The 27,224-nt window shown below is 31.8% G+C and overlaps 3 protein-coding genes across 3 annotated transcripts; all 3 read right to left on the minus strand.

Annotated features, from left to right (window-relative positions):
• Positions 1-691: 691 nt before the first annotated feature.
• Positions 692-2,329, minus strand: LOC139519130 (uncharacterized). Its single transcript, XM_071310984.1, has one exon. The coding sequence runs from the start codon at positions 2,327-2,329 to the stop codon at positions 692-694; it is 1,638 nt and encodes a 545-aa protein (XP_071167085.1).
• A 4,632-nt stretch (positions 2,330-6,961) lies between these two features.
• LOC139519194 (E3 ubiquitin-protein ligase TRIM71-like) lies at positions 6,962-8,605 on the minus strand. The gene has a single exon (XM_071311119.1). It carries the CDS (start codon positions 8,603-8,605, stop codon positions 6,962-6,964), a length of 1,644 nt encoding a protein of 547 aa, XP_071167220.1.
• A 4,883-nt stretch (positions 8,606-13,488) lies between these two features.
• LOC139483391 (coiled-coil domain-containing protein 77-like) lies at positions 13,489-24,326 on the minus strand. Its single transcript, XM_071267413.1, has 10 exons — positions 24,258-24,326; positions 21,287-21,417; positions 20,830-20,951; positions 19,888-20,025; positions 18,174-18,333; positions 17,308-17,557; positions 16,694-16,907; positions 16,116-16,241; positions 15,187-15,339; positions 13,489-14,597 (listed from the first exon to the last, which is right to left on the minus strand). Exons 1-10 carry the CDS (start codon positions 24,275-24,277, stop codon positions 14,427-14,429), a joined length of 1,485 nt encoding a protein of 494 aa, XP_071123514.1. The 5' UTR covers positions 24,278-24,326; the 3' UTR covers positions 13,489-14,426.
• Positions 24,327-27,224: the final 2,898 nt, after the last annotated feature.

The following is a 27,224-nucleotide window of genomic DNA, read 5'->3' on the forward strand; positions in this document are numbered from 1 at the left end:
AGTGCATTCAGAGAAACTACGATGTACTATGAGAACAACGTCAAGGGTTTTTACCCATTCAAGAACCCGGAGGTTGTGGATGCTTTATCATCTATGCATGACAAATATGTTGTTGTTCCAGCAAATAATATAATCTAAAAAAATCATTATTTGCAATGTCTCACAAAAAAGCGAAACTGACATTCCTAAATATTCTTAAAAAATATCATTAACAAAAGATGAAATATTACAAAATAAAAAATCTGTCCTTCTTTCACTTGGTATTAACATCAAATAAAACGAAGAAAATCCTCTTGTAGTTGATGTGTTTTCCTCGGCTTTAATTTGCAACAAGGATATGTTTTCTCTCAATCGAATAATGACTTTTGAACAGCGGTATAGTACTCGGTTGCCTTTCTTATTCATGAAAACTAGCATAAGATACAAGTTTAATGTCATAAAAATATACACTTGTATACTTTCCTTTCCACATTTTTAAATATAAATATCGTAATGTTCGGGTGAAGTTTGATAAAAAAAAAAAAAAGAAGAATAATAAGAAGCATCAATTATTCTCTATACATGAAGTTTGTCAATCCTTCACCTCTTTTGATATAGTTCAAAACAAATAATGTAATGAAAATAATGGTTTATGCTAAGAAGTTAAGATACTCAACCCCATCCCCTCCCCACAAAAATGTAGTATAAACCTTTATGATGATATATCTGCCACATGTATTGTGCCATCATTGCAACATATCATCAATTTTCCTTCTTTATTTATATGGAGAACTTCAGGATCTATTATACCATGTTCTTTACCATAGTTTGCAACAAAGTCACCATCTTGTGTAAGAACATGAATAGAACTTGAGCTCTCATCAGTCACATAAATAAGTCCAGATGCAGAAACTGCAATATCCATTGGTTCAAATTTGATATTTGAGTTAATACTGTTATGTCCAATGTAAGTCCACAGTGATTTATAACTAGAGCTTAGCCCTTGAACTGCTTTTTCTAAACCGGAATGTGATATAATATATGTACCATGTTCATTTGCTGCAATCTTGTCGGCACAGTAAGTTGAATTAAATTTACAACTCTTCTTTACTCCACCTTTATCATTTAGCAACTTGACACCATAAGAATTTGACATGCCGATTGTAGCATTTGAATACCCTAGTAGTACTGTTCCTTCAGCAAGAATGCACATACTTGTTAATTGCTTTCTCCTTCTTCTATCTGAATAATCAAAAAATGTCCCTATTTCATCACTTTCAAAGCGAAACAATATTTTATCCCGACATAAGAGTAACATTCTATTGTTCTCAATAATTTTCATGCCAAAAGCATTGAATTTCAATTCACTTTTACATTTTTCTACATAGATTGAACCATTTAGCTGAAAATACTCTAACAAAGTTTGTGAATTACTACCTGTAAGATAAACTACTGATATGTATGTACCATTATCCAAGCTTTCCAAACATTTCATTGTTTTCAATGGAGTTTGGACACTTTGTTTAATGGCTAGTTTTGGCATCACCAATGATCCAAATCTAAGAGACAAAACTGGAGCAATCAAGTCAACTGGGGATTTCAGAGACATATTTAATCCTTTGATATCCATTGACGGCAATTCTTCATCTATTGAAAACGATGTGTCAAGAACAAATTTAACATCATTTGAGTAAAGCATTTTGTCTATACGGTTTGTGGTCTCCTTCAAATAATCAATATTTTTTTGTAAAGTTTCCTTTGTTTTGTTTAAAGTGTCATTTTGAGGTTTCAACAAATTATCAAGTTCTTCAGAAAGAATTTCTGCTTCACGATGAGCCATTTCTATTATATCTTTCTCTCGTTGGATTATTCTTTGCTTTGCGTTGTCATAATTGTCAGTTCCTTCCTGACAATTTATTTCCATTTTCTTCAAGTTTTCAATAAAAAATGGTAAATCATCTTTCATTTTGGTATTCAAACTTGTAAGCTTAGATATTTGTTCATTATAAACAGTCTCAAGTTTTGTAATTTTATGATCTTGATGTTTTCCTTCAAAAGCACAGAAAGTGCACAATTCCTTTGAACAACTTTTACAATACGCAATACATTTCTCTTCTTTATGCAAAGAGCATATGATATTTGATAGTTCTAACTTACGAACACTATCTTTTGCCTCCAATGTTGCCATCTGTTTTAGCATAAATACTCTGTGATCCTCAGATCCTTTGATTTTCGAATGTCTCCTTCTCTTACAATTTTCACACAGAGTAATATCACAGTTTATGCATTTCCATGCAGTTCTTTCAATGGAAAAGTCACAAAATTCACAAACAGCCAGATTTTGGGCCATTTTGAAATGTTAATTTTCTAATCAAATTTAAAATTATATATATATAACTTCCCTATCAACTGTCTTGTTATGTACACGTGACGTTTTATAAAAATAGACATTAACTGCCAAAATTATCAATATTTTTTCTTCGATTTTTAGATATGAGCAAAGGCCTACACACAAAGATATTTTGCTGTAAGATTGTAGTTGGCAATAAAAGTTCTAAACCATAATAAATACTGTATAATAAATCCTAAGACTTTTATTACTTTCTTACGAAAAGAATAGCAAAAAACTAAAAGATACATAGATTTATTCTTTATATCTTTCTAAAGTAGTATAATAAATAATTTAAAATATTTTTACATTCTAATTACTACTCCCTGGATATTTAATTTATATCAGGTAAAAGTCATATTGTACTAAGTTTACAGAATATTTTATGACTGTTTTGCTTTGACTCAATTTGAAAGTTTATAAAAGTTTGGTACAATAAAATATACATAGTAATGAAGTTCGCCAGCTTCCATTCATTTGTTAGTATATTCCAATACCCCCTGATTATGACTATCAGTAGTGGTTTAGCTGTCTCTGCTATTGATTTTGTAATGTTCAATTTGCTACTTATTGTACTGAGTTGTAGAGTGTAAGCAAGTTTTAAATCTCGTTCTGCTGTGCAGCCACTTCATGTTTGCGGATAAGATGTTCTTCAAGTGGTTCCCTTTCAGAAGCATATCCAATGATCCGATCCAACAAATTGTCAAAAAGGCCCCCATTAAAAACAATCGCATTTTTAAGTGCTGAGTATGAAGAAAACAGAGATATCATAGTTAAAGATAAATTACTACTGCACGTAAATTAAGACTTTGGTTAGCTTGTTTGCTTATTTTGTATAAATGTTTGTTCAAGCATTGTAATAAATATTGATATATGATAACAAATTAACAATATAACTAGGCGGAGTTAGACCTGTATATGTTTGAATTTGATTATTAATTAATGCCAAATCAAATCTAAATATAATGTATACAGGTTTAACTCCGTCTTTTTATATTATTTACATATGGTAATCCTAATTACAATACTTGAGCAAACGTTTATACAAACAAACCAAGCAAGTCACGCAAAGTCTGTTTCTTCATGCATTAGGAAATTAGCTCTAAAAAGTTCACTGTTCCTATTTGAACAAAACTACTAGACTAATTATTTTATACACCAGACCCAAGTTTTCTTCTACGCAAAGTTCAGTAGTAGCACACAAATCAGAACTGTTGGAATGACAAAATGATAAATTGCACAGCATCAAAAACCAAAAATTCAAAAATGGTGTGTCTTGCCTTAGGTTATATGTTAAACATTACACCTAAAAAGTATAATCAAGTTTTTAATCTTTGTAGATTTTAACTTGCATGAATTGTTCATTTGCTCATGTCTTGTGTGTGGTCCTTCTTCATTGAGTGAAATTGAACTATGATGCAAATGTTAGCTTGTACTGATTATTGAAAGCAACAAAAAGGAGTCATGATCATGACATTGTAATAAATTTGCCACAATTAATTGCCTGTTCTAATCTGGTATCTAGACCATATAGTGTATGTTTTTGGTTGTCAGCATGTGTAAAGTATTTTATCGGAAAATTCAATTGATAATATTTGTTGTCTGTTAAACTGTGTTATTTTGGTGGTTCCTACTATCACATTTGAGACATCATAAAAGAAAAATATCAACATAATTCAAAATGTTTGATATGAATTAGGGTAGTTTTGGACTTTAGATTTGGATAGGCACATGAAATTGGCACAGCTAAATTAGTATTACCAGTACTAAATTAATCCTTCCCTTTGTCAGATAAATCACATAAAGGATCGAAAGTACAATAAAAAAAAGAGTTCAAAAAAGCCCCCAATCATATGAAAATTAAAATAGACAACAAAAATTATAGGTACACATAAATATATCCTTGATTTTATTGTTCGAAAGCCTGATTGATATTTGATAGCTAATGTCCAGTGGCAAATAGGTGATGCATGTTCAGAATGCCTGTATCAAGGAGAACATTTTATATTCCCAGAGTAATTACTAGTACCTAAAACAAGGTCATATTATTACTGGCGACCTTTGCATCGTTAATAATGAATAACTAAGAGAGTAATTAGCCAAGGGACTAAAAATGTTGAATTCATCAGCTCATGAACGGTAAAAAGAACTTTATGTTACTGATGGGTGCAGTTTTTAGGTTATAATAATTCTTATTTTGTGAGAACCACACTGATTCTATCAGAAAATACAGTGAAGATGATATTATCAAAATGCTGCACGTTTTAATCGAATAGATTTGTTGAGTTTTGAGGATTGATATTTAAGCAGACAGTCGTAATTCCAATGGTAATAATTGCGCACTCCTTCTGATCGATTTGTTTTCGTACTCTTATAAGGCAGAATTTATCCAAAACCTTTTAAAAGACAAAATGAAAAGCACCATGCACAGTTCTTTAATCTTACTTTCAGATATATTGATGATGTCCTATCACTGAATAATCCATATTTCAGTCAATACTTGCATCTCATATATTCTGAACTTGAAATTAAGGATACTACTAATACAAGAAAGACTGCTTCAGGTATTTCACATCCAATTTTTTATGGAAATATTCTTTATAAAGCACAAAGGTGTCAGTATTCACCTCAAAAACTAACAAAACCTTTGAATAGACTTATTAAGAAGGGATAAAGTTACGATACTGTTGTCAGGTCATTAAAGATTGCATATTTTGACGTTAATATTGATTCACTTATAGGGTCTTTTCATCGGAACTAAACACATTTATTAAAAAACCAGATGTTGGCATGACACGGGTTATGTTCTTCTCATATATGTTATGATGGTATGATACTAAACCCCTAACGGGAAGGATTGTGCCTGATGTTCATATGATGAAATCATAATCTTTCAGTCAGTTTAATTGAAGTCTGGAGCTGGCATGTCAGTTAACTGCTAGTAGTCTGTTGTTATTTAGGTATTATTGTCATTTTGTTTATTTTCTTTGGTTACATCTTCTGACATCAGACTCGGACTTCTCTTGAACTGAATTTTAATGTGCGTATTGTTATGCGTTTACTTTTCTACATTGGCTAGAGGTATAGGGGAGGGTTGAGATCTCACAAACATGTTTAACCCCGCCGCATTTTTGCGCCTGTCCCAAGTCAGGAGCCTCTGGCCTTTGTTAGTCTTGTATTATTTTAATTTTAGTTTCTTGTGTACAATTTGGAAATTAGTATGGCGTTCATTATCACTGAACTAGTATATATTTGTTTAGGGACCAGTTGAACGACGCCTCCGGGTGCGGGAATTTCTCGCTACATTAAAGACCTGTTGGTGACCTTCTGCTGTTGTTTTTTTCTATGGTCGGGTTGTTGTCTCTTTGGCACATTCCCCATTTCCATTCTCAATTTTATTCATATCTTTTTTTCCTCAATATTGACACAACTGAACGACTTCACACAAAAATCTATCACAAACGGAGTGATTTTGACTTCCTAATTATTAATTTCCCATTTATCAGCAGTAACATATCCCGTGTTCCATCGTACAGTGTTTATATATCTCAATTGATACGTTATGCTCGTGCATGTTCACACTATACGGACTTCATATACAGGAGTGTGTTCCTTGTGAAAATAACTGGTAGAAGGAATCATTAAAAAGAAATCCATCACGAATTGGTTGATCTAAACGATGCGTCTGTGACTTACTAACTTATGACATTTTTACCACGTCGTTATAGGTTACCAACTATTTCGTCTATCTGCTAAGTACCGAACGTGACCTATTCCCGAATATGACTGTTTTGCCGAATGTGATTTTCTAATGCGTCACTGTTTTTATGTCCTGTGTTGTCTGGTGTTAAACGTGCGTCGTCTTATGTAGACGAAATACACGTCTGGCGTATTAAATTATAAACCTGGTACCTTTGATACCTATTACGGAAGATGTCCGTTGTTGTTCTGCGGTTTGTATGTTGTTTACTATATATTTTTTTATTGCGTTTCTCTGTATGAGAGTTCATGTATATGTTTGTGTTGTATTTTTGTCACGTAGTGTTGTGGTTTTAGAGACATTTTTAAACATTGCCTTAAAAGCGGGAGGTTTGGCCAGCCATAAAACCAGGTTCAACCCACCATTTATTTTTACAATGTCCTGTACCAAGTCAGCAATATGGCATTTGTGATCAAATACTTCTTTTCTATGTATGTAGGCGTTTATTTTTGTTGCACTTCAGTGTTCCTGTTGTTCCTTTGTTTTCAACTGATATAGTTGATGTGTTACCCTAGGTTTTAATTTGTAACCAGGATTTGTTTTCTCTCAATCGATTAATGACTTTTCAAAGAACAGTGGTATACTACTGTTGCCTTAATTATTCATAATAATTAGTTGTGTTAGTATAAGATACAGGTTTTATGTCATAAAAAATGTTAACAGGTATACTTTCTCATTCCATGAATAAAAAAAAACGCATTATTTTTTCTCTGTACATGAAGCTATAAACTTTACCTCCTTGTAGTTCATAGTAATCTAACAAAAATGTGTCTACGCTAAAACGTTAAAATCCTCAAAAACATCCCCTGCCCACGAACATGTAGTATACACCTTTATGAGGATATATCTGCCACATGTATTGTGCCATCTCTACACCATATTATCAATTGTCCTTCTTTATCTAAATGGAGAACTTCGGGATCAATAATGCCATGTTCTTTACCATAGTTTTTAACAAAGTCACCATCTTGTGTAAGAACATGAATAGAATGTGTGCTCTCATCTGTCACATAAATGAGTCCAGATGTAGAAACTGCAATATCCATTGGTTCAAATTTGACAATTGAGTTAATGCTGCTATGTCCTTCATACGTCCATTTTGATTCAAATGTACTGCTCAGTCCTTGTACAACTTTAATTAAACTTAAACGTTGTGATATAATTATATAAGTATCATGTTCACTTGCAGCAATCTTGTCAACATGGTATTTTAATGTAGATCTGTTCTTTATCAAACCCTGATTATTCAGCAATATAGCATCAGATGTTCCGAAATGTCCTGCATTACACCCTAATAGTATATTTCCTACAGCAGTTATGCAAATACAATTATTAGGCGAACTGAGAACCATGTCGGATAGAAAAAATATTTCAAATTTATTTATTTCTGAAAGAGAAAATATTCTATCCTGACATATAAACAAAATTTGATTGTTTTCAATAACTTTCATGTCACAAGGCTTAAAATGCAAACTTATTTTGCATTCTACAACAAAGTTTAAACCCTTGATTTGAAAGTACTCCAAAGAACTTTGTGAATCGGTACCAGTTGGACTTACTATTGATACATATTTACCATTACTAAAGCTTTCCAAGCATTTGATTGATTTCAGTGGAGTGTGAACACTTTGTTTTATTGTTAGTTTTGGCATTACCAATGATCCAAACCTAAGAGGCAAAACTGGAGCAATAAAATCAACTTGGGACTTTACTGTAACATCTAATTCTTTAATATCCCTTGACGGCAATTCTTTTTTAATTGAAATAGCTATGTCGAAAACTGATTTTGCATCGTTCGATTGAAGAATTTGATCAGTAAGGCTTACGGTTTGCTTCAAGTAGTCAATATTTTTTTGTAAAGTTTCTTTTGTTTTGTTTAAAGCATCTATTTGAGGTTTTAACAGAATATCAAGTTTTTGAAATAGAACTCCTGATTCTCGAGAAGCTATTTCTTTCATATCTTTCTCTCTTTGAACTATCTTTTGCTTTGCTTTTTCGTAGATTTCAGCTTCTTCCTGACGCTTTAATTCCGTATTCTTCAAGATTGCATTAAAAAATGATATATCATCTTTCATTTTACTTTTTAAATTGTTAAGTTCAGAAACTTGTTCATTATAAACAGTCTCAAGTTTTGAAATTTTATGATCTTGATGTTTTCCTTCAAAAGCACAGAAAGTGCACAATTCCTTGGAACAACTAATACAATATGCAGTACATTTCTCGTCTTTATGCACCAAGCATATTATATTTGCCAGTTCTAACTTTCTAACACTATCTTTAGCCTTCAATGTTCCCAATTGATTTAATCTTATTATACAGTGTTCTTTGGATCCTTTGATTTTTGAATGTCTCTTTCTGTTACAATTTCCACACAGATTTATATCACAGTTTATGCACTTCAATGCCTCTAATTTTTGTATTCCAGTTGTTTCAAGCATTGTATCACAAAACGCACAGAAAGCAAGCTTTTGGGCCATCTTGAATTGTTGGTTTTCTAATCAAAAGTAAAAATAAAACTGCAACTTTTTTTATCTTTAGTCATGTTATATTCACATGACTCTAGATAGCAATAAAATTCATTTATTACTGATATAGTTTTATTTCAATATGACATATTTTTATTGATGATAAGAGAGATAATAAGATATGAGAAACATGCTTACTAACTTGATAAAATGTAAATTTAAACCAGGTGCTCCGTAGGGCGCAGCTTTATACGACCGCAGAGGTCGAACCCTGAACAGTTGGGGCAAGTATGGACAAAACATTCAAGCATGATACAGCTCTGAATTTGAAATGTGATCAAATTTTTGACATAACATGGATTTTTTGACACAGCATAGGTTTCTGACACAGAATGAATGTGGTCTAATGAACTTAAAATTTGTTTTGCCTTTGAGCAATTCACTATGCTGTTGAATATTAATCCTCTCAAAAAAATGTTTGAAGAAATTTTCTTTTTATTTATGTAATCTGAAATGAGAAAAATTTAAACAAGCCCCCCCCCCCCCCCCCCCTCCCCCCACCATTTTTTTTCACATCCCCGTTTCCCTTTTTCCAAAACTGATATCAATTCAAATTTCTAATGGAGTTTGCAACAATAACTACTCTTTTAAATACATCATAAAATATTAAAATGTAAAATAAAGTGCTTGTTATCACTGAATGGTAAAGATTGGTTGGTAGTAAAAGTGAATATACATTGTTTATTGTATAAAACAATAAAAAAACTTCATCAGCAACATTTTATATTGGCAAATTTCCAATGAAGTTATTTACATAAAGTTATTGGCAAATAAAAATAGAAAATGACATCATAGTCATGTCTGGCAAATGTCCAACATACATTATCCAAAAACATTTTTAAAAGATAAGATAAAGAAAAAAAGCTTCATCAACAACATTTTATATTGGCAAATTTCCAATGAAGTTATTTACATAAAGTTATTGGCAAATAAAAATAGAAAATGACATCATAGTCATGTCTGGCAAATTTCCAACATATATTATCAACTACTATTCTATACAAAGAAAGATAACTCCAATTGAAAATTAATTGCTATTGCACAATATTGTGCAATTAGATATTTTTTGCTATTGTGCAATACTGTGCAATTGAAAATTTCTTGCTATTGCACAATACTTGATATGGAATCATGATTTGGACCAACTTGAAAACTGGGCCCATAATCAAAAATCAAAGTACATGTTTAGATAAAGCATATCAAATAACCCCAAGAATTTAATTCAATTTTTGTTAAAATCAAACTTAGTTTAATTTTGGACCCTTTGGACCTTAATGTAGACCAATTTGAAAACTGGACCAAAAATTAAGAATCTACATACACAGTTAGATTTGGCATATCAAAGAACCCATTTATTCAATTTTTGATGAAATCAAACAAAGTTTAATTTTGGACCCCCATTTGGACCAACTTGAAAACTAGGCCAATAATTAAAAATCTAAGTACATTTTTAAATTCAGCATATCAAAGAACCCCAAGGATTCAATTTTTGTTAAAATCAAACTAAGTTTAATTTTGGACCCTTTGGACCTTAATGTAGACCAATTTGAAAACGGGACCAAAAATTAAGAATCTACATACATAGTTAGATTCGGCATATCAAAGAACCCCAATTATTCAATTTTTTATGAAATCACACAAAGTTCAATTTTGGACCCTTTGGGCCTCTTATTCCTAAACTGTTAGGACCAAAACTCCCAAAATCCAACCCAACCTTCCTTTTATGGTCATAAACCTTGTGTTTAAATTTCTTAGATTTCTATTTACTTATACTAAAGTTATGGTGCAAAAACCAAAAATAATGCTTATTTGGGCCCCTTTTTGGCCCCTAATTCATAAACGGTTGTGACCTCAACTCCAAAAATCAATCTCAACCTTCCTGTTGTGGTCATAAACCTTGTGTTTAAATTTCATTGATTTCTATTCACTTATACTAAAGTTATAGTCCGAAAACCAAGAAAATGCTTATTTGGGCCCTTTTTGGCCCCTAATTCCTAAAATGTTGGGACCAAAACTCCCAAAATCAATCCCAACATTCCTTTTGTGGTCATAAACCTTGTGTTAAAATTTCATTGATTTCTATTCACTTTTACTAAAGTTAGAGTGCGAAAACTAAAAGTATTCGGACGCCGACGACGCAGGACGACGACGCCAACGTGATAGCAATATACGACCAAAAAATTAAAATTTTTGCGGTCGTATAAAAATGAAGATGTGGTATGATTGCCAATGAGTCAACTCTCCACAAGAGACCAAAATAAACACAGAAATTAACAACTATAGGTCACTGTACAGCCTTCAACAAAAGCAAAGCCCATACCGCATAGTCAGCTATAAAAGGCCCAGAATGACAACGTAAAACAATACAAACAAGAAAACTAACCGCCTAATTTATGTACAAAAATTGAACTAAAAACAAATATGTAACACAGAAACAAACGACAACCACTGAATTACAGGCTCCTGACTTGGGACAGGCACATACATACATATTGTTGCGGGGTTAAACATGTTAGCGGGATCCCCCCCCCCCCCCCCCTAACCTGGGACAGTGGTACAACAGTACAACATAAGAAAATAAGTAGGGTTTTATTTTTAAGTGTTAATCTTGTCAATATGCAGTGGAAATTGGAATGATATGTAAATAAGCAGGCTTGAAAACACATTCAAACTTTAACATATAACCAAAAATAGTTTTGAAATAATTCAAAAATTTCTATATTTCTGTAATTTTTTTACAGCCATAAAATTCAATAATTCAAACTATCTTGTTTAAATATGAACTTTGATTAATTATCTAATTTTTATCATGACATTGAACATTATACAATATTTGATTATACAGAAATGTATGTGGTCATAAATAATCCTTTCCATTCTCAGCCTTTTTAAATAGTTGCTCCATTTCCATTCACTTGCTTAGTCTTAAAATACATGTATTTGGTCCATCATTCTTTATCATGAAGATAAATGCATGGATGAATTTGTAACTTTGAAAATATCCCATTTTAACCATAATAAACCGGAGGCAGGTCATGGGTACAACATTCATTACAAATGAATATTAACATAGAGATATGTCTCATCTGCAAGTAATTTCAATAATTCATGTATAATGATAATGTTGTAATGAAATAGCAATACTTGCATATGTTAAGTATAAAATACTGTAAATTAAGAAATTATTGTGTGCATTTATCATTGTGATTGGTGAAGAATAGACTTTATACAAAATAAATTATTAGATTTCAGGAAATTCTGCAAACAGATGCATGTATCAGATATCAGAATGCAAGTTCTATACAATATTCAAGAACAATACCATGTCTGAAGATGCAAGGCCAAATAATTCATGTGGAAATGAAAACTACCAATGCTAGTACAACTGCATATCAGAAACTGAAATTTTCTGCTCTTGTGTACCCTACTTATTCAGTTCATTAGTAGATTGTACTTGTCCTTAATATGCATGAAATATTTGTCACTGGATGTTAAGCAAACTTCAATTAACCATATGTTGTAAATTCAGAAATTATTGCAAAGTTTTTATTATTGCAATGTTTTTATTATTGCGATGTTTTTATTAATGCGAAAAATGCAACAGGGTAATAATCACAATAATCTAAACTTGAATTTTGAAATTTTCTAATTGAATTTCAATTATACAGGATTTTTCCAAATATTGCAAAAATAAAATTTGCATTTTAGTCTTAATTAAAAGAATTGCAATAAAAAATGCATGCAATAAATTCTGAATTTACAGTCATTCAATGTAAACTCAAGTCAATTTTAATTGTTGTTGGTGATTATATGTGAAATGAACCTTTGTATATTCCATGTGTAAAATATGAAAGGGTTGTAAATCAAGACTTATCACCTGCTATCCCCAGCAATGCCCAGTTTCACACTGTATTACTCAACATCAGCAGCAGTTGTCTTCACTAAATCAACTTATGCTTACTATATCTACCCTCTATTATTACTCCAATTGTTTGATCTGAGTGGAGGCTTATAGATCTTATCAAACAAACCAAAAACAATTTTCAACAAACATTATCAGCACAGCTTAAACCTCTGGTTTATAAAACTGTGGCAATGGCTTTGGCAAGACTACAATAAGTTCAAATATAAGCCACATCTAACAATAAGACAAACAACAGGCTCTCAAGAGCCTGAATCGCTCACCTTGATTTTTTGGCATTTATCTTTTGTTTAAGAGTTTAAGTGTCAAATTTCATCATAGTTTGTTTTTTAAACAAATTGTGTAAAATTGTCCTTAATGGGCAATAACTCTTAAAGGGGTCAATTGGCAATTTTGGTCATATAAACTTATTTGTAGATCTTTTAAATGTGCTGAACATATTTGCTGTTTACAGTTTATCTTTATCTTTAATACACCAAAAACTGCAAAATTTCCTTAAAATTACCAATTTAGTGGCAGCAACACAACAATGGGTTATTAGATTTATCTGAAAATTTCAGGGCTGATGGAATGTTACCTTATGAACACTTTAACCTAGTCAGATTTGCTCTAACTGCTTTGGTTTTTGAGATATGAGCCAAAACTTCATTTTACCCCTATGTTCTATTTTTAGCCATGGCGGCCATGTTTTTTTACGAAACAGAAAATAGAACACAAACTTTATTCTAGATACCCTAAGGATCATTTAACTTAAGTTTGGTTGGAATTGCTTTAGTAGTTTCAGAGGAGAAGATGTTTGAAATAGTTTACACCAGACGGACGACGAAGACGATAACGACGGACGACAAGTGATGGCTAAAGCTCACAGTTCCTTTCGGAACTGTGAGCTAAAAATTTAAACAGTAAAAAAATATTTTCAGTGTTAATAAATTTTATTAAATATAAAGTTTTATACAAAACATACATTATGAAACAATGGGCTTTCTATCTAAAAAAAATGTACTTTTGCAGAATTTCATAGGTACCATCTGACCTCTGTTATTTTCTATTTCAATACTAAAAGTATGTACAAGATATGTACTACTGACAACCTTTCTTCAAATGTACATGGCAGAATAAAATCAAAATCTAGCCATTTACTATTCAAAATCATAATATCTATCTGTTCTAATAATACATGGATAATATTTTAATGTAGTCAAACTAACATTTTACATATATGTATGTCTAAAACAAAGTTATTTATAGGGTAAATATTTACTCAATAAATTAATTTACATTTAAAAAAAAAAAATGTCCTATACTTTCAAGTGATATAATTTTTTAGTTAAATCTTTCAAAAAAAATCTTTAAAAGAGAGGTGAAAGATACCAGAGGAACAGTCAAACTCAAAAATCGAAAAATCCTTTAGGTAGTAATGTTTTAAAACATCATTTTCTTTTATGCATTTTCATCTTTTTTTCTTTAATTCAAATATCTCTACCTTTCCAGCTTGCTTGAGATTGTAAATGATAAATATAAGTATCACATGAAAAACATTTTTAGATTATTAAGCCCAGTTTAATTAATATCACAGCTTTTTAAGTTACAAATTCTGACATGTTTCACAATTTTAACTGTCAGAAACATTCATCAAGATTGTGTTCCATTGTTTTTAAATCAGTCAGTCATTCATTCATATTCATGTCAATTTTCATCATATTTAACCTTTGACCTGTCAAAGGAACAATCACTATACTAGATTTCATTTCATCAGATCTTGATCAGGTTTTTAATACAATTAAGTCCTGATTGTATTGTCTTCAGTACAAATGCAAACTTCAAATATAAATCCTCCATTTTTCCTTCTTCTCATAAATGTTTCAGATCATTTTCCAGTCCATACATTTTAGATTTCAAGTTTTTCAGTTCTCCTACCATTTTCTTTGATCTACCAGCTGTAGCATGTACATTTCGTAATATTTGCATGTCAATATCACCTGGTTTTTGTACATCCATATCCTCAGCAAATCCCATAGTAACCTTTGAAATGAACAGGAAAAAATACAAATAGTTATCTCCCCTTTATTATATCACACCTTTCAGAAACAGGATACCATTTTTTTCTTCAATTTTAAAAGATAAAGTAAAGTTACAATACTGCTTCAGGATCTCATAGTGTCAATTAATTACTTCTAGCATTATATCAAGAAATTAAAGGAACTCATTTTAACAGCTGCATAACTTTCAGTAATCAGTGGTTGTCAATTGTTGCTGTATATCAAATTCGTTTTTGTTCATTATTTAGTACATGAACTAGGCCTTTAGTTTTTTTCAATTGAATTGGTTTATATTGTCAATACTGGGCCTATTATAGCTGTCAGACTATAAGGTATGGGTTTTACACTTATTGTTAAAGGCCGTACGTACTGTGACCTATAGTTGTTATTTTCTGTGACATTTGGTCTCTTGTGGCAAGTTGTCTCATTGGCAATCATACCACATCTTTTTATTTTTATACATCATACATTTAAGTAACAGCGTATATAAATACTTTTGGATTTTTTCAAGTTAAAATTAAAACACACATTACATAAATTTTTCCTTTAACACATGAACCAGATGTACTCACCTTATAAAGCTGCCTTTCAACATCTTTTAATCTAGATCTGAGATTTTTAATATCATTTTTAAATCCTTCAACCTCTAAGTTCCTTCTTCTCTCTAAGTCTTGATATCGCTGGTTCATCATAGTTAACCTTGTTGTCATCTTGTCACTTCTTCCCTGCAAAAATCATCAATGAAAAATATTTTAAAAACCTGTTACCTATCAATTAATACGACTTTTATGGATATTTTTCACTGTTTCTCTCTATTGCAGTTCATTACAAAAATATTTAAATCGCATATAATCAAATCTAGTTGTCAAATAGTCAAGTAACGCATAAGTCCTTTAGTAGCATGCCTGCAATGAGTGTGGGAGATCATGGGTTTAAACCCTTTACCCAAGTAAGATATTATTATATTCCACTTAATTTAATCATTTCTATAACTACCAGGACAACTGCATGCGTAAATATGAGAATTCAAGATTGCACATCATTGATTGTCTTTTTTTACATCTGAATACTTCGTATAATTATATGAAAAAAAATTGGTGTTGATGATAGATCTTTGACTTACAGAGGTAAAGAACTTCACAGAACAAAGACCAGAAAATAGAATGCAAAAACTCTTCAAAAACCAATAAACATTTAAAAGAGTTTAATTACATGTGTTATTATGTTTTTCGCAACAGTCACTTTTATGTAAACTGAAGAACTTTATTTAAAAACAAACTTGATTAAAAATCAAATTCAATTAACAACTGTACTACCAATATGAAATTTCACAGGTCAAAGAAGAGAATTTGAACGATTCACCTCATAAAATCACTCGTTTATTTAATACAGCTTCACTAGAAAATTCATTAAATTCCTCAAAACAATCATTATTCAAAGAGTTGTATGTTGAATTTTTTTTGCATATCCCTTGATCATTTTTAATTGGGTATACAAGTACCTTAAATATTTCTCTTGTGACATCTCCTTCTTCCCTGATCCGAGACAATTCATCCTCTAACTGAATCACTTGCTCTCTGTACATTTCAGCTAGCTTCTGTGCTTGTTGTAACTGGTAATCTAATGTCTATAGAATGAGAGAACAAATATAATACATATCTTTATAATAACTATCACAAACATCAAAATATTTGTTTCTTTCATAATAGAGACAGCTACAGTCAAATAATCACTATGGTGTTTTAAATATGCTTGAAAACCTACTTTATCAAGAATATTTTAGACAATACAAGAGATAAATACATTTTTTTTTTATTTTTGATATAATTCAATGAGCAAATTTTTTTTTGAAAATTTAACCAAAAAATTTGAGACATTGTCCATTTATCGATTTTGACCTTATGTCGATCTTTGACAGTTTCTATGAATTTGCTTAAAATTTGTCAAGACTAATTTATGGTCTAGAAACTTTGGATGAAGACCTTAACCTAAAAAGGTCTTTTTAGTCTTGTAGTGTTTTTGTTTACTGTCTGGGGAAAACATTTCATTTTATTTATTAACATGTCCCTACCAAATTACCTTGACTTCTTCTGCGTAGTGAGATCTTGCCTCAGTAGCAACTGACATATTCAGCAATGAGTCTTGTCCATTGCCTTTATCTTTAGCACTATCTAGTTCTCTAAGTAATCTGTCTTTCTCTGCCATCCATTGTCTCTCATTAGCACGACCCTGATATCTTAATTCTAAAAAGTCTTTTGTACTTTCATATAACAAATCCTGTGTTTTATGTAATCTGAAAAAAAGGTTGGTTTGCAATTAGTGTAAGGGGAAATAACTCATTTATTTATTGTAAATCAGTATGTTAAATAATAAGTCTAACAGAGAAGGTACGATAAGGCTGCTTTTTGACCCTTTAAATTGAAAAAAAAAAAAAAATCCTTCAAAGTATATTGGGAAACAAACCACTATATCTTTTGAAAAACATTATTCAGTCAAATAGTAGCAGTAATGTGATTTTAATCTGACATATTTACTAACTTCTTGCTTTTTTCAGATAGCTTGATTCTTTTGAGATATTTTTATGTGCACAATGAAATATTACAATATTAATAAGACATGCAAACTGCCGACAATCAGATGTCTAGACTCAATACCATATAATAAATCAAACTGTTTCCAACAAGGATACCTACTTTTCGGTAAGTGTGTGTATTTTGGCTTCATCTCTCTGTCTACGAGTTTCCAGCTCTTCATCCTTCACTCTTCTGTCTTCCATTAAAGCCTCTACTTGTTCCTTGGCTATTTTAGTTTGTTCTTGAAGCTGTGCCTGCAGAGCTTCTACCTGTAATACTAGAACTTCATTGTCATGTTTGTATTTTTCCTCTGGATTAGGTGACATGGACTGGCGACGATCTGATACTGGAAGCTGTTTTTTCTTCATGCCTGTTCAAAAGATTACTTTTGTCATTCTTCATTCAAAATCAAATTAAAACTTAGCAAAATACACACAGCATTATGTTCAATGGTGTTATCTATTCGGTATTTTTTTTTCAAATTGTGAGGATTACTGAATATTTCAAAATAGGACAATTTCATTCACAAGGTCTTTAATTTGAAATACCAATATAAATATAAACTAAAATGTGTGCATAAACATTGAATGATAAACAAGTAAATCCACTAAGATATAAACCTTTTTTTCTGCTGATCAAATTGTTTAATTTAAAGGTACAATAATCAAAGATGGGGTTTCATATTTACCAGTGACAACAATACAGTAAGAATTTTATAATTTACAGAGCATCACACGGAATTGAATTTTACATTTGAAGATATATGTTACAGATATCACCACTGATTTATATGTTTATACCACAACTATGAAGATATGTTTATGACTGACAATTTATCAGAAAAATATATAAGCCCTAGTACAGAATATCTCTGGAAAACAAGTTCGGCACTTGCAATGCAGACTTATAAAAAGACTAGCCTGTGGTAAGAGAGTAAATTGAGTTAGTAAACAGTTCAGTGAAAGTATAAGTTAATATAGTAATACCATTTCTGAGGTTATTACTGGGAGCTGTTGTAGGCCTCTTTTTCTGTTCTACAATAGCTTTAGCTGGTGGTTCCTTCATAAAATATGTGATTTCACTTTCTGTTGTTCCACTTAAACTAAGTAATTGTTGTATTTTCTTTTTATCTTCTAACTCTCTGATCTACAATAATAAACAAATATTCCAAAATAAATGTATTTCTTCTCACTACAGTGATGGAGCAAAACAAAACAATGGTTGTGACCAATGGACACTGTGTCCAGCCTAGTAAATGATTCTGTATTATTGATTGATTGCCATCTCATTATACATATACCCCATATCTCCAATGTATTATATATTGCATTTCATGGATGTTTTGAGTTACTTTCAAAGTTGACTAATGATAACTGAGCCATGAAATAGAGTGCAAATCTTCAAATTGGCAAGTAGCATCTTCTGTGTGTATTCATGTATGTAGATAAAAAATCAAGAAATTTTTTCACACAATTTCGGTCATTTTGAGCCAACTTTAAAGGTTTCAAAATGTTTCACAATTGATATCTAATTATTCACACCAGATTCATAGCATCAATAAACTTGTATTGACTGTTTCATTCGTATGATAAACTTCATTTTCTTCCCATTTTAAACAGTTTAAAATTAAATACATGAATTATGGATGTTAATCATATACTTAGCATTGATATGATAGTTTTTGCATATGTGTAATGAGCGGAAGTACACAAGCCATAATTTCCCACCCGGGCTGATAACCCATATCAGGGGCATCTCGTGCATAAAACCCATAAAAGTGCCTCTCGTGCAAGTTACTTCCGGTATTTCCAGTATCAGTTGTTTACTTTTTAATTGTGACGTCAGATATTTTTTATGACGATGTCAAAATTTACGGGAACTTTTGTGGGGATAGTTTAGTACTTGCTAACAAATGCCATTAACAATAATGAATCATTTTATAGTACAACAAGCATGGAGTAATAATGATCATAAAACTCTTCCAAATTTTCAATGTTTCAAAACGTCTCTATAGGAAATAGTAACATAAATAAATATGTAGGTAGTGATGTTATTGTAGGGCAATTATAGTGTATTTGTTGGCTTCATAATTTTACTTTTTTATTCAGTTTTTAACTGTTTTAGTTATTTTATTTGTGTATTTGCCATACATAAAACAATTGTTGGAAGTATATGATAAAGAGATTAATACATGGCCTTTTCCATATCGGCCTGGTATCATCCCTCAAATCCATATCAGCACCTCGACTACATCTCAGGCTGATATGGGGGTCTCAGGCTGATATGGGGGTCTCAGGATGATATAGGGGTCTTGGGATGATACCCTGGCCGATATGGAAAAGACCATGTATTAATCTCTATGTAATGTACAGTGGGTCTCGGGATGATACCCTGGCTGATATGGAAAAGACCATGTATTAATCTCTATGTAATGTACAGTAGCTTGATCATGTATTTTGTGAAAAGAATAAGTGCCCTGTGAAAAATTCATTTGTAACGTGTTCAACTTGCAGAGATCCCATCATGATGTATTATTCTCACACAAAGTCAGCCAGTTTGGTTTGCCATATGCTTAGTAGAGAGAAATGCAGATATGAAAGTCCAATTGTTCTCTTGTAGAGTTGTCTTATTTTCAATCATACCACATCTTCTTATTTTTATATTATGATGTTGTCTAACATATCAAGTTAAAGCAAATACCTTTAATCTGTCATTTTCTGAATAGAGTCTCAGCACATGTTCTCTTTCTTGGAATAAATAAATCTGCATATCGCTTAGAGCCTTTTGTAATTCTACAATCTCCTCCTCTCTCTGTCGTAACTCCCATTGTAGTTTATGCTAAAATCAGAAAGAAAATTACTATGTAATACAAGTAGTAACAAGCAGGTGTCCCCAGTACACGGATGCCCCATCCGCCCTATCATTTTCTATGTTTAGTAGACCGTGAAAATGCAGGGGAAATCTCTTATTTAGCATTAAAATTAGAAGGATCATATCATAGGGAACATGTGTACTAAGTTTCAAGTTGATTGGACTTCAACTTCATCAAAAACTACCTTGACCAAAAACTTTAACCTGAAGCAGGACAAACGGACGGACACACAGATCAGAAAACATAATGCCCATAAATGGAGCATAAATCCTATCATAGGGAACATGTCTACTAAGTTTCAAGTTGATTGGACTTCAACTTCATCAGAAAACTACCTCGACCAAAAACTTTAACCTGAAGCAGGACGAACGGACGGACAGAAGAAGGGACGCACAGACCAGAAATCATAATGCCCATAAATGGGACATAAAAACAAAATTGGCACTTGCTTAAAAACCCATAAGTCATGGGAGTTAAGCCTGTTTGATAATTTTTATTTTTAACCCAATCCTTTTCTTTTTCTTTTTTCCCTTTTATACTTTCACACCAACATTTTGGTTTGGCAGGACAATTATAGATAATACTACAATCAACTCTGTATGAGAGATTTTAAACTTTAGTTTCTTATTAATTTCTTAGTTATCTTTTGATTTATCAATGGAGCATTTAAAATAGTTTGTTATAAAATATAAATCATGTCAGTACCAAAGCTCTGTCAACTAGGCTGGTAATACTCTCTTAAACTCTAAAGAGGCTAGCACTATACCTACCTGTTCTTCATAAGTAATTTTATATTCCTCTAATTTGCTGACCATGTGATCATGCTCTTCGTCATATTCAGCTATTTTCTTTCTGTAATATTCTAAAAGCTCTCTAGAAGGTCTTAAGTGGCCTGTAACAAAATATATATCTAACCGATTATGACAAGAATGAAGAAAACGGATTTGTAAAAAAGAATGTTTTTGAATGAAACATCATGTTAAATATTGGTGTTAACTGCATCCTTAAAAGTTTTCAACAAATCTTGACAGGTTTCACAGTATTCAATCTATCTGATATATCTTGTCCAATCCACATGACAAACGACAGATGTAGTCTATTAATGTTTGTTTTTAGGCCCTCTTAAAATAGGTTGCTGATTAAAGGGTGTTAGTTTACCTTGTTTTGCATCTTTTTTATTCATAATCATAATGATAAAAAAAATAGCTAGCTTATCAGATTTTTTACCAAGACGTTCATTGATAGATGGAAGGTCAGGACTTCCTTTTTCTCCCAATTTTCTAGGTGGGCCCTCATCTTGTGATTGGTCAAGCTGTGAGATATTTGTCCTCTTGGGATTTGGTGATTTTCTTCCTTTACTGAAAAATAAAACAGTTGACTTTAGATCTATAGTTTTTTTGCTGAAATAAAAAGACTATTCTCTAGTTAGATCTATTCAATTTGTAAAGAAACTATTTTTGCTATAAACTTTATCTACATGTATTACACATGACGCTAGATGAAAATTTAATGCATCCTATTATTCAAAGGAATAACTGTTCTGAATCAAACTTTACAACTCCCATGACACAATTGATTATACAACCTGATTGCCAATTTATACATATATGTAAAAATTGAGCATAGGAACTGTATATGAGATTATAATTTTTTTTTTTACACCAGTCAAATAAAATCACTTCTCTTTGTAAATCTGCTTTGGAATGTTGGGTGTACATGTGTAGTATTGTGTAAAGTGTAATTGTGTAAGTGAGGCTGTTTAAAAAAAATCAGCACGAGTTTGATACATCAACTTAAACATGAAATAAAAAAATTATTCTCTTGGCCTACCAGTTAATTTCATAGCTATTATTTCTGTTGAATAATTTCAGGTTACTTAGCAAATTGGATCTGATGCCATTAAAAATACCAAATGAAGAAAAAGCGCAATGTGTACATTATAGGTCATTGGGAAGTGAATTCAGTGTCTCAGTTTATTTGCCTTTGATGTCTTAAAATATAATTTAGCTGCTATTCTTGGTAAAGCACAATTATTGTGAAAATGTCTTATGGCTGATTTATGGTTATTGGTGGATACAGTACCATGCAAGCAGGTGATTGTTCTTGTCTGGCAAGTCTGTTGATTTAAGGTTATGTTAAGGAATTGACCATCAGACAAACAATATTATCCATCTTATCCTGGCGGATGACTATACTAGGTCTGACATGTATAAAACAGAAATCATCCTGAATGAACATAGGGGAAATTTTGTCTGCTACTGCATACTGGACTGGGAAAATAATTTTGCATTGCAACAGGTCATCGACGTACCCCTGAAAGTTGTTGCAAGGGTTCTTAACCCTTTTGCCGATGAGTCCCGGTTTACCAGGATTTACGCTTCAGACAAATGATGATGAGTCCCGTTTTAGTGGGATCAGAATACCTCTTTTATGTTTCCCGCTCAAAACAGTGCAAACACTAATTATCTTTCTCTGTTGAATACCCGGATGAAAGTGTAAACATGGCACTTCTGTTTGATGAAAACTGTGTCAAAATCAGAGGAAATTTACGAAATTTACGAGAATTTGAAATGAGGGAACATTTTTTTTTTAAAGAATATGGAAGAATTGAAGCCAAACTACATGTAGTATACTTTTTTTACATAGAGTGTCGTTTTATGTACAAAACACTTGGAATGGACATCGTTCAGTGAAAAGAATTTGTACAGCCTCATTCAGTTTTTCAAAATTTTGCCGTTTTGGGTTTAAAAATTACGATTTTGGGTCAAAGAGCAGTATTTTAAGAATTTTATCTAGATAATGCTGAAAATTTGAATATTTTATGAAGAAAAAATTATCAAAACTGTGAACATGGTGTTAGTGAATGAAATAAAGACACAAATAACTTCAGACAAGTTTTTATTGACATTTATTATGAAGATCTCCCACTTGAGTAATAGTAGCCAGGGAAGCCATCGTCTCAGAGTAGCTTCTGTCTGAGCAGCTATCGGTGAAAGGGTCAATGTGCAAAAAATGTGACAGTCCCTAAAAAAGTGGTTACGCATTTTACATCCTGCACAGCCAAATATTTTGCTCCATTCTTGATAAGGTTTTAAATGTCGGTGGTAGGATATCAAAGTCAGTTCTGCCAACTTTTCATGAAGCAAATGCGTGAGATTTGGCCAAAATTGAAAAGATCAAAGAGAAAAAATAATAAATCAAAGGAAAATGCCGCCAAAAAGGTATGAACATGCGTGAGTCTCACACTTTAGTAGATAAATGTGTGAGACTTTGCAGCCCTGCTAAGTGACTATTTTCTGTTCCCTGGTCACCCTTATGCCTTAGCCTAGCGTAAGGCTTATTAATGTTATGTAGCGGTGTTGCTTCCCCTCCTTAGTACAGGGAGAACATATAAAGCCAGTCTTAATCAACTGAGCTAGGGAATCGATTCTTTGGCTCAGTGGGTTAACGCACTGACTGTCACACAGGCTACCGGGGTTTGAATCCCAGTGGTGACGATATTTTGTAGTGTAGATACATGCTCTCCGGTTACATTTGGCGCCCGACTAAAATATCCATGAGGGTTTTCTGGAGTTTAGGCAGGGTTTGTGTTGTTTAGAGTCATATATAAAGGTATGATGACTCTTGTGGTGAGGAATAGTGTAGCGGTGTTGCTTCCCCTCCTTAGTACATGTAGAACATATAAAGCCAGTCTTTATTAAATCAACTGAGCTAGGGAATCGATTCTTTGGCTCAGTGGGATAACGCACTGACTGTCACGCAGGTTATCTGGGTTTGAATCCCGGTGGTGACGATATTTTGTAGACTAGATACATGCTCTCCGGTTACAGTTAAATAACCAGACATATATTATTATATATATATGTATATATATACACTTCTTCCAAGATACTTCAAGATATATACTTTAAGCTGGATGGCACAACATCACATACATTTTAATTTAAAAATTAATTTAAATAACATCCAAAGACACGATAATTATGCATAACTTGATGTGGATACTTTTTCTTTAACATGTTGCAACAAGTAACCAATGTAAACAATGTGACTTTTAGATTTCTCTGTGTATAAATCTTCTTCTTTTGGGGATTTAATCAAACCCTTAAGTTAATATTATTAGCAGAATCGTTTCACATTATGCATTTAATAATATTTGAGTGGAAATGCAAGTAAAATGAAAAACTCAGGTTTCAACCTTCTGGCAGCAGACGCCATTTTCAAAATTACGAAAACCGTGTAAAGTGTTCATTTGATCATGGTACGGGCAACTTGTAGGTCTTTCAGAAAATTTATCAATAAAAGTTAATTTTAACACATGACAATATTGATTATTTCATGAATAGTTTTGATGACTATATTATAAATATTTTGGATCATTTATTATTGGCATGATTATGATATTTAAAAATACTACATGATGATGATGTCATTAAAGGGACACGTAAGGGAATATTTAGTTGAGAAGGGTTTGCTATTACTGACATTACTTTCGCTTGATTAAAAATAATAATTAAATATCATATTTTTTTTTATTCAAAACCTTTTGTTGCTGTTGCTCATATAAACACTTAAACTTCTTATCTAAAAAAATTTTAAAAAAAACTCTATTGCGTCAAGGATTTGTATAGTCTCACTCTGAGACTACTATAGTAGTCTCAGTCTCACTATACAAATCCTTGGTTGCGTACACATTGAAAATTTGAAAAAAATAAAAATATGGTGAATCTATTAAGAATAGAAGTGAAGTAATAAGATAAATTTAAAAGTAAAAAATACAAATATGATAATAGTCACTTTGTAGCTATACTACATTCTGGAAACTTGTATACTCTTTTCATTTATGGAACCAGCATTGTATTTGTGTTGCCGATGTAATGACAGAATGGTCTTAGCTTTCAGTACCATGAGAAGACTTGAGAAATACAATTATAATCAAGCGATTGTCTGGCTTGGTCTTTTGAACATAAACCGTGAAAAAATAAAAATTTCACCAGACACATTTTTTTTCAGTATAAGAAAGGAAAGGAAATGGTCCTTGATTTTTATAATTAGGGGAGACTGGGGTTGAATGTGACACGGGTTGAATGAGACAGTGACTGTAAATCTTCCTTTAGAGAAGAAATTATGGCATATTTAGAAAGTTTTCGTGAAGTCTTTTTTCAAATTGCATCGAGATAGAAATGGTTATGCCATAGAAGCGTTTTTAAAGATTTTATGAAGTAAATACTGAAAATCTAAGCCGTAAGTATTTTTTACGATGTTCGAAATATTTTTTATAATATTGATATTAATGATACCTTGTAAATAATCAAGATATATAAATGAAGATAAAAATCCGGGGCTCAATGTGTGATATCATATAAAATCCAAGTACAATAAGTTTCTCCACGCCTGATCGCCACGTGACCAAACTTCATAGGGGCAGGTTGATACAGCACAAACGGGGCAGGTTGTGACAACCTCAGACAAGTATATTGTGAGTCTTTTCGCCCATTAATTCCAATAAGAATTATTTTCAATCAAAATAAGGGATATACTCAAACAACATCTGACGTAAAACACTTTTGTTTCCGGTGTTTTTGTTTCAACGTAGGAGAGAACTAGATTGTTCAGTCAAAAAGACGTACAATTGGACAGTGAGGAAAAGTTATGAAATAATGCAACATAAATACAATGTAACACACAATGATATTTTCATTTGAGCAGCATCTGCTATATAAAACCTAATCCACAAATGACAATGCAAACCACACTCAGTCACATACCAACGCATCAGTATATCATTTAACTGCATTATGTATATATGGCATTATATGCATTATGTATATATGGCATTATATGCATTATATATATATACTTAAAAGTCAGCATTTATATGTCCTGTAAGCTTGTTCATTCATCTTAAACAAAATAATTTTTAAAGGGTAATACCCTTTCAGTCCAAGATTACACAGAAGTATGGTTGTATTAGAGCAGCATCTGCTAGTTTTTATACTTTTACAATTATGTAATGTAGTTTTATATGACAGCACAAACGGTTCCTTTTTTTTTTTTTTTTTTTTAATCTTCGTTCATATATCTTGATTATTTTACAAAGTATTATTTATATTAATAGTATATTTTTTTTTCGAGCATCGTAAAAGATAGCCACTGCTTAGACATTCACTATATGGCATTACCATGTCTGAAATGTCTCGCCTGCTTTCATTATCATTGGATTTCATTCATATATAGATAAAGGAAGAAGTGGTGTGAGTGCTTCATTCATACACCGAATACAGTAGACTATTGCATATTTCTAAGGGCATCTGTGATACGGACATGATAACTGATCCATGAAATGAGTTTGTCGGTTAACACTGTCTGAATGATATGTACACCTTGCAAGAATCCAATATACAAAATACCAAACATAGAAAATATCATACTAGTAACTAAATATAAGTGCGGTATTTCATATGACAAAACAGTTCCTTGACCATAAAAATGAGGTCAAGGACAAAGAATACATGACTGACGGAAAAGCTCTTACCATATCGTATTTCACGACGCGCAATACAAGGTATGACCTATCTAGTAGGTTTTCCACCTTCTGAAATTGTGACAAAGCATGTACATCTGAACATGTAAACAGGACTACCAGTACTGTATGTATGTCACAACTTACCCCAACCTCTGTCTCAACGTACCCCGCACACGGGGTAGGTAGTGACATGCGACAACCCCCATTAAATCGTCAGATGTGACTTAAGAAATAGCCCTAGTGGATTCAAATCCTTTTTAAAATGTACACGAGATGTTCGTCTAGTTTACTAGGTCTAGTGAGAAAGCTGCGTATAATTGATTTGTATATATAGACAAGAACATAAAAAGTGTCTCATTCAACCCCGGTCTCCCCTATATTTGAGAATTAAAAGTTGAAAAAAAAGATTAAAACATAAAAATGTAATTGTATTTATTTTTGTATTTTCTCATTTAAAAAATATCATGTAAGTTACACAGACGCTGTTCCTTATTAATTAATCTAGCTCAACACAATACACATTAGCTCGTTTTTCTCTAATTATTGTTTTCTTCAAATTTATTTATCATATATTGAGTTTCAAAAATTGATTTTTAACTGCTGAAAATATGATTTTTGTGAGGTCATGTTAAGTCCCAG

Source organism: Mytilus edulis, chromosome 1 (assembly GCF_963676685.1).
Source record: "Mytilus edulis chromosome 1, xbMytEdul2.2, whole genome shotgun sequence".
Classification (NCBI taxonomy): Eukaryota; Metazoa; Mollusca; class Bivalvia; order Mytilida; family Mytilidae; genus Mytilus; species Mytilus edulis.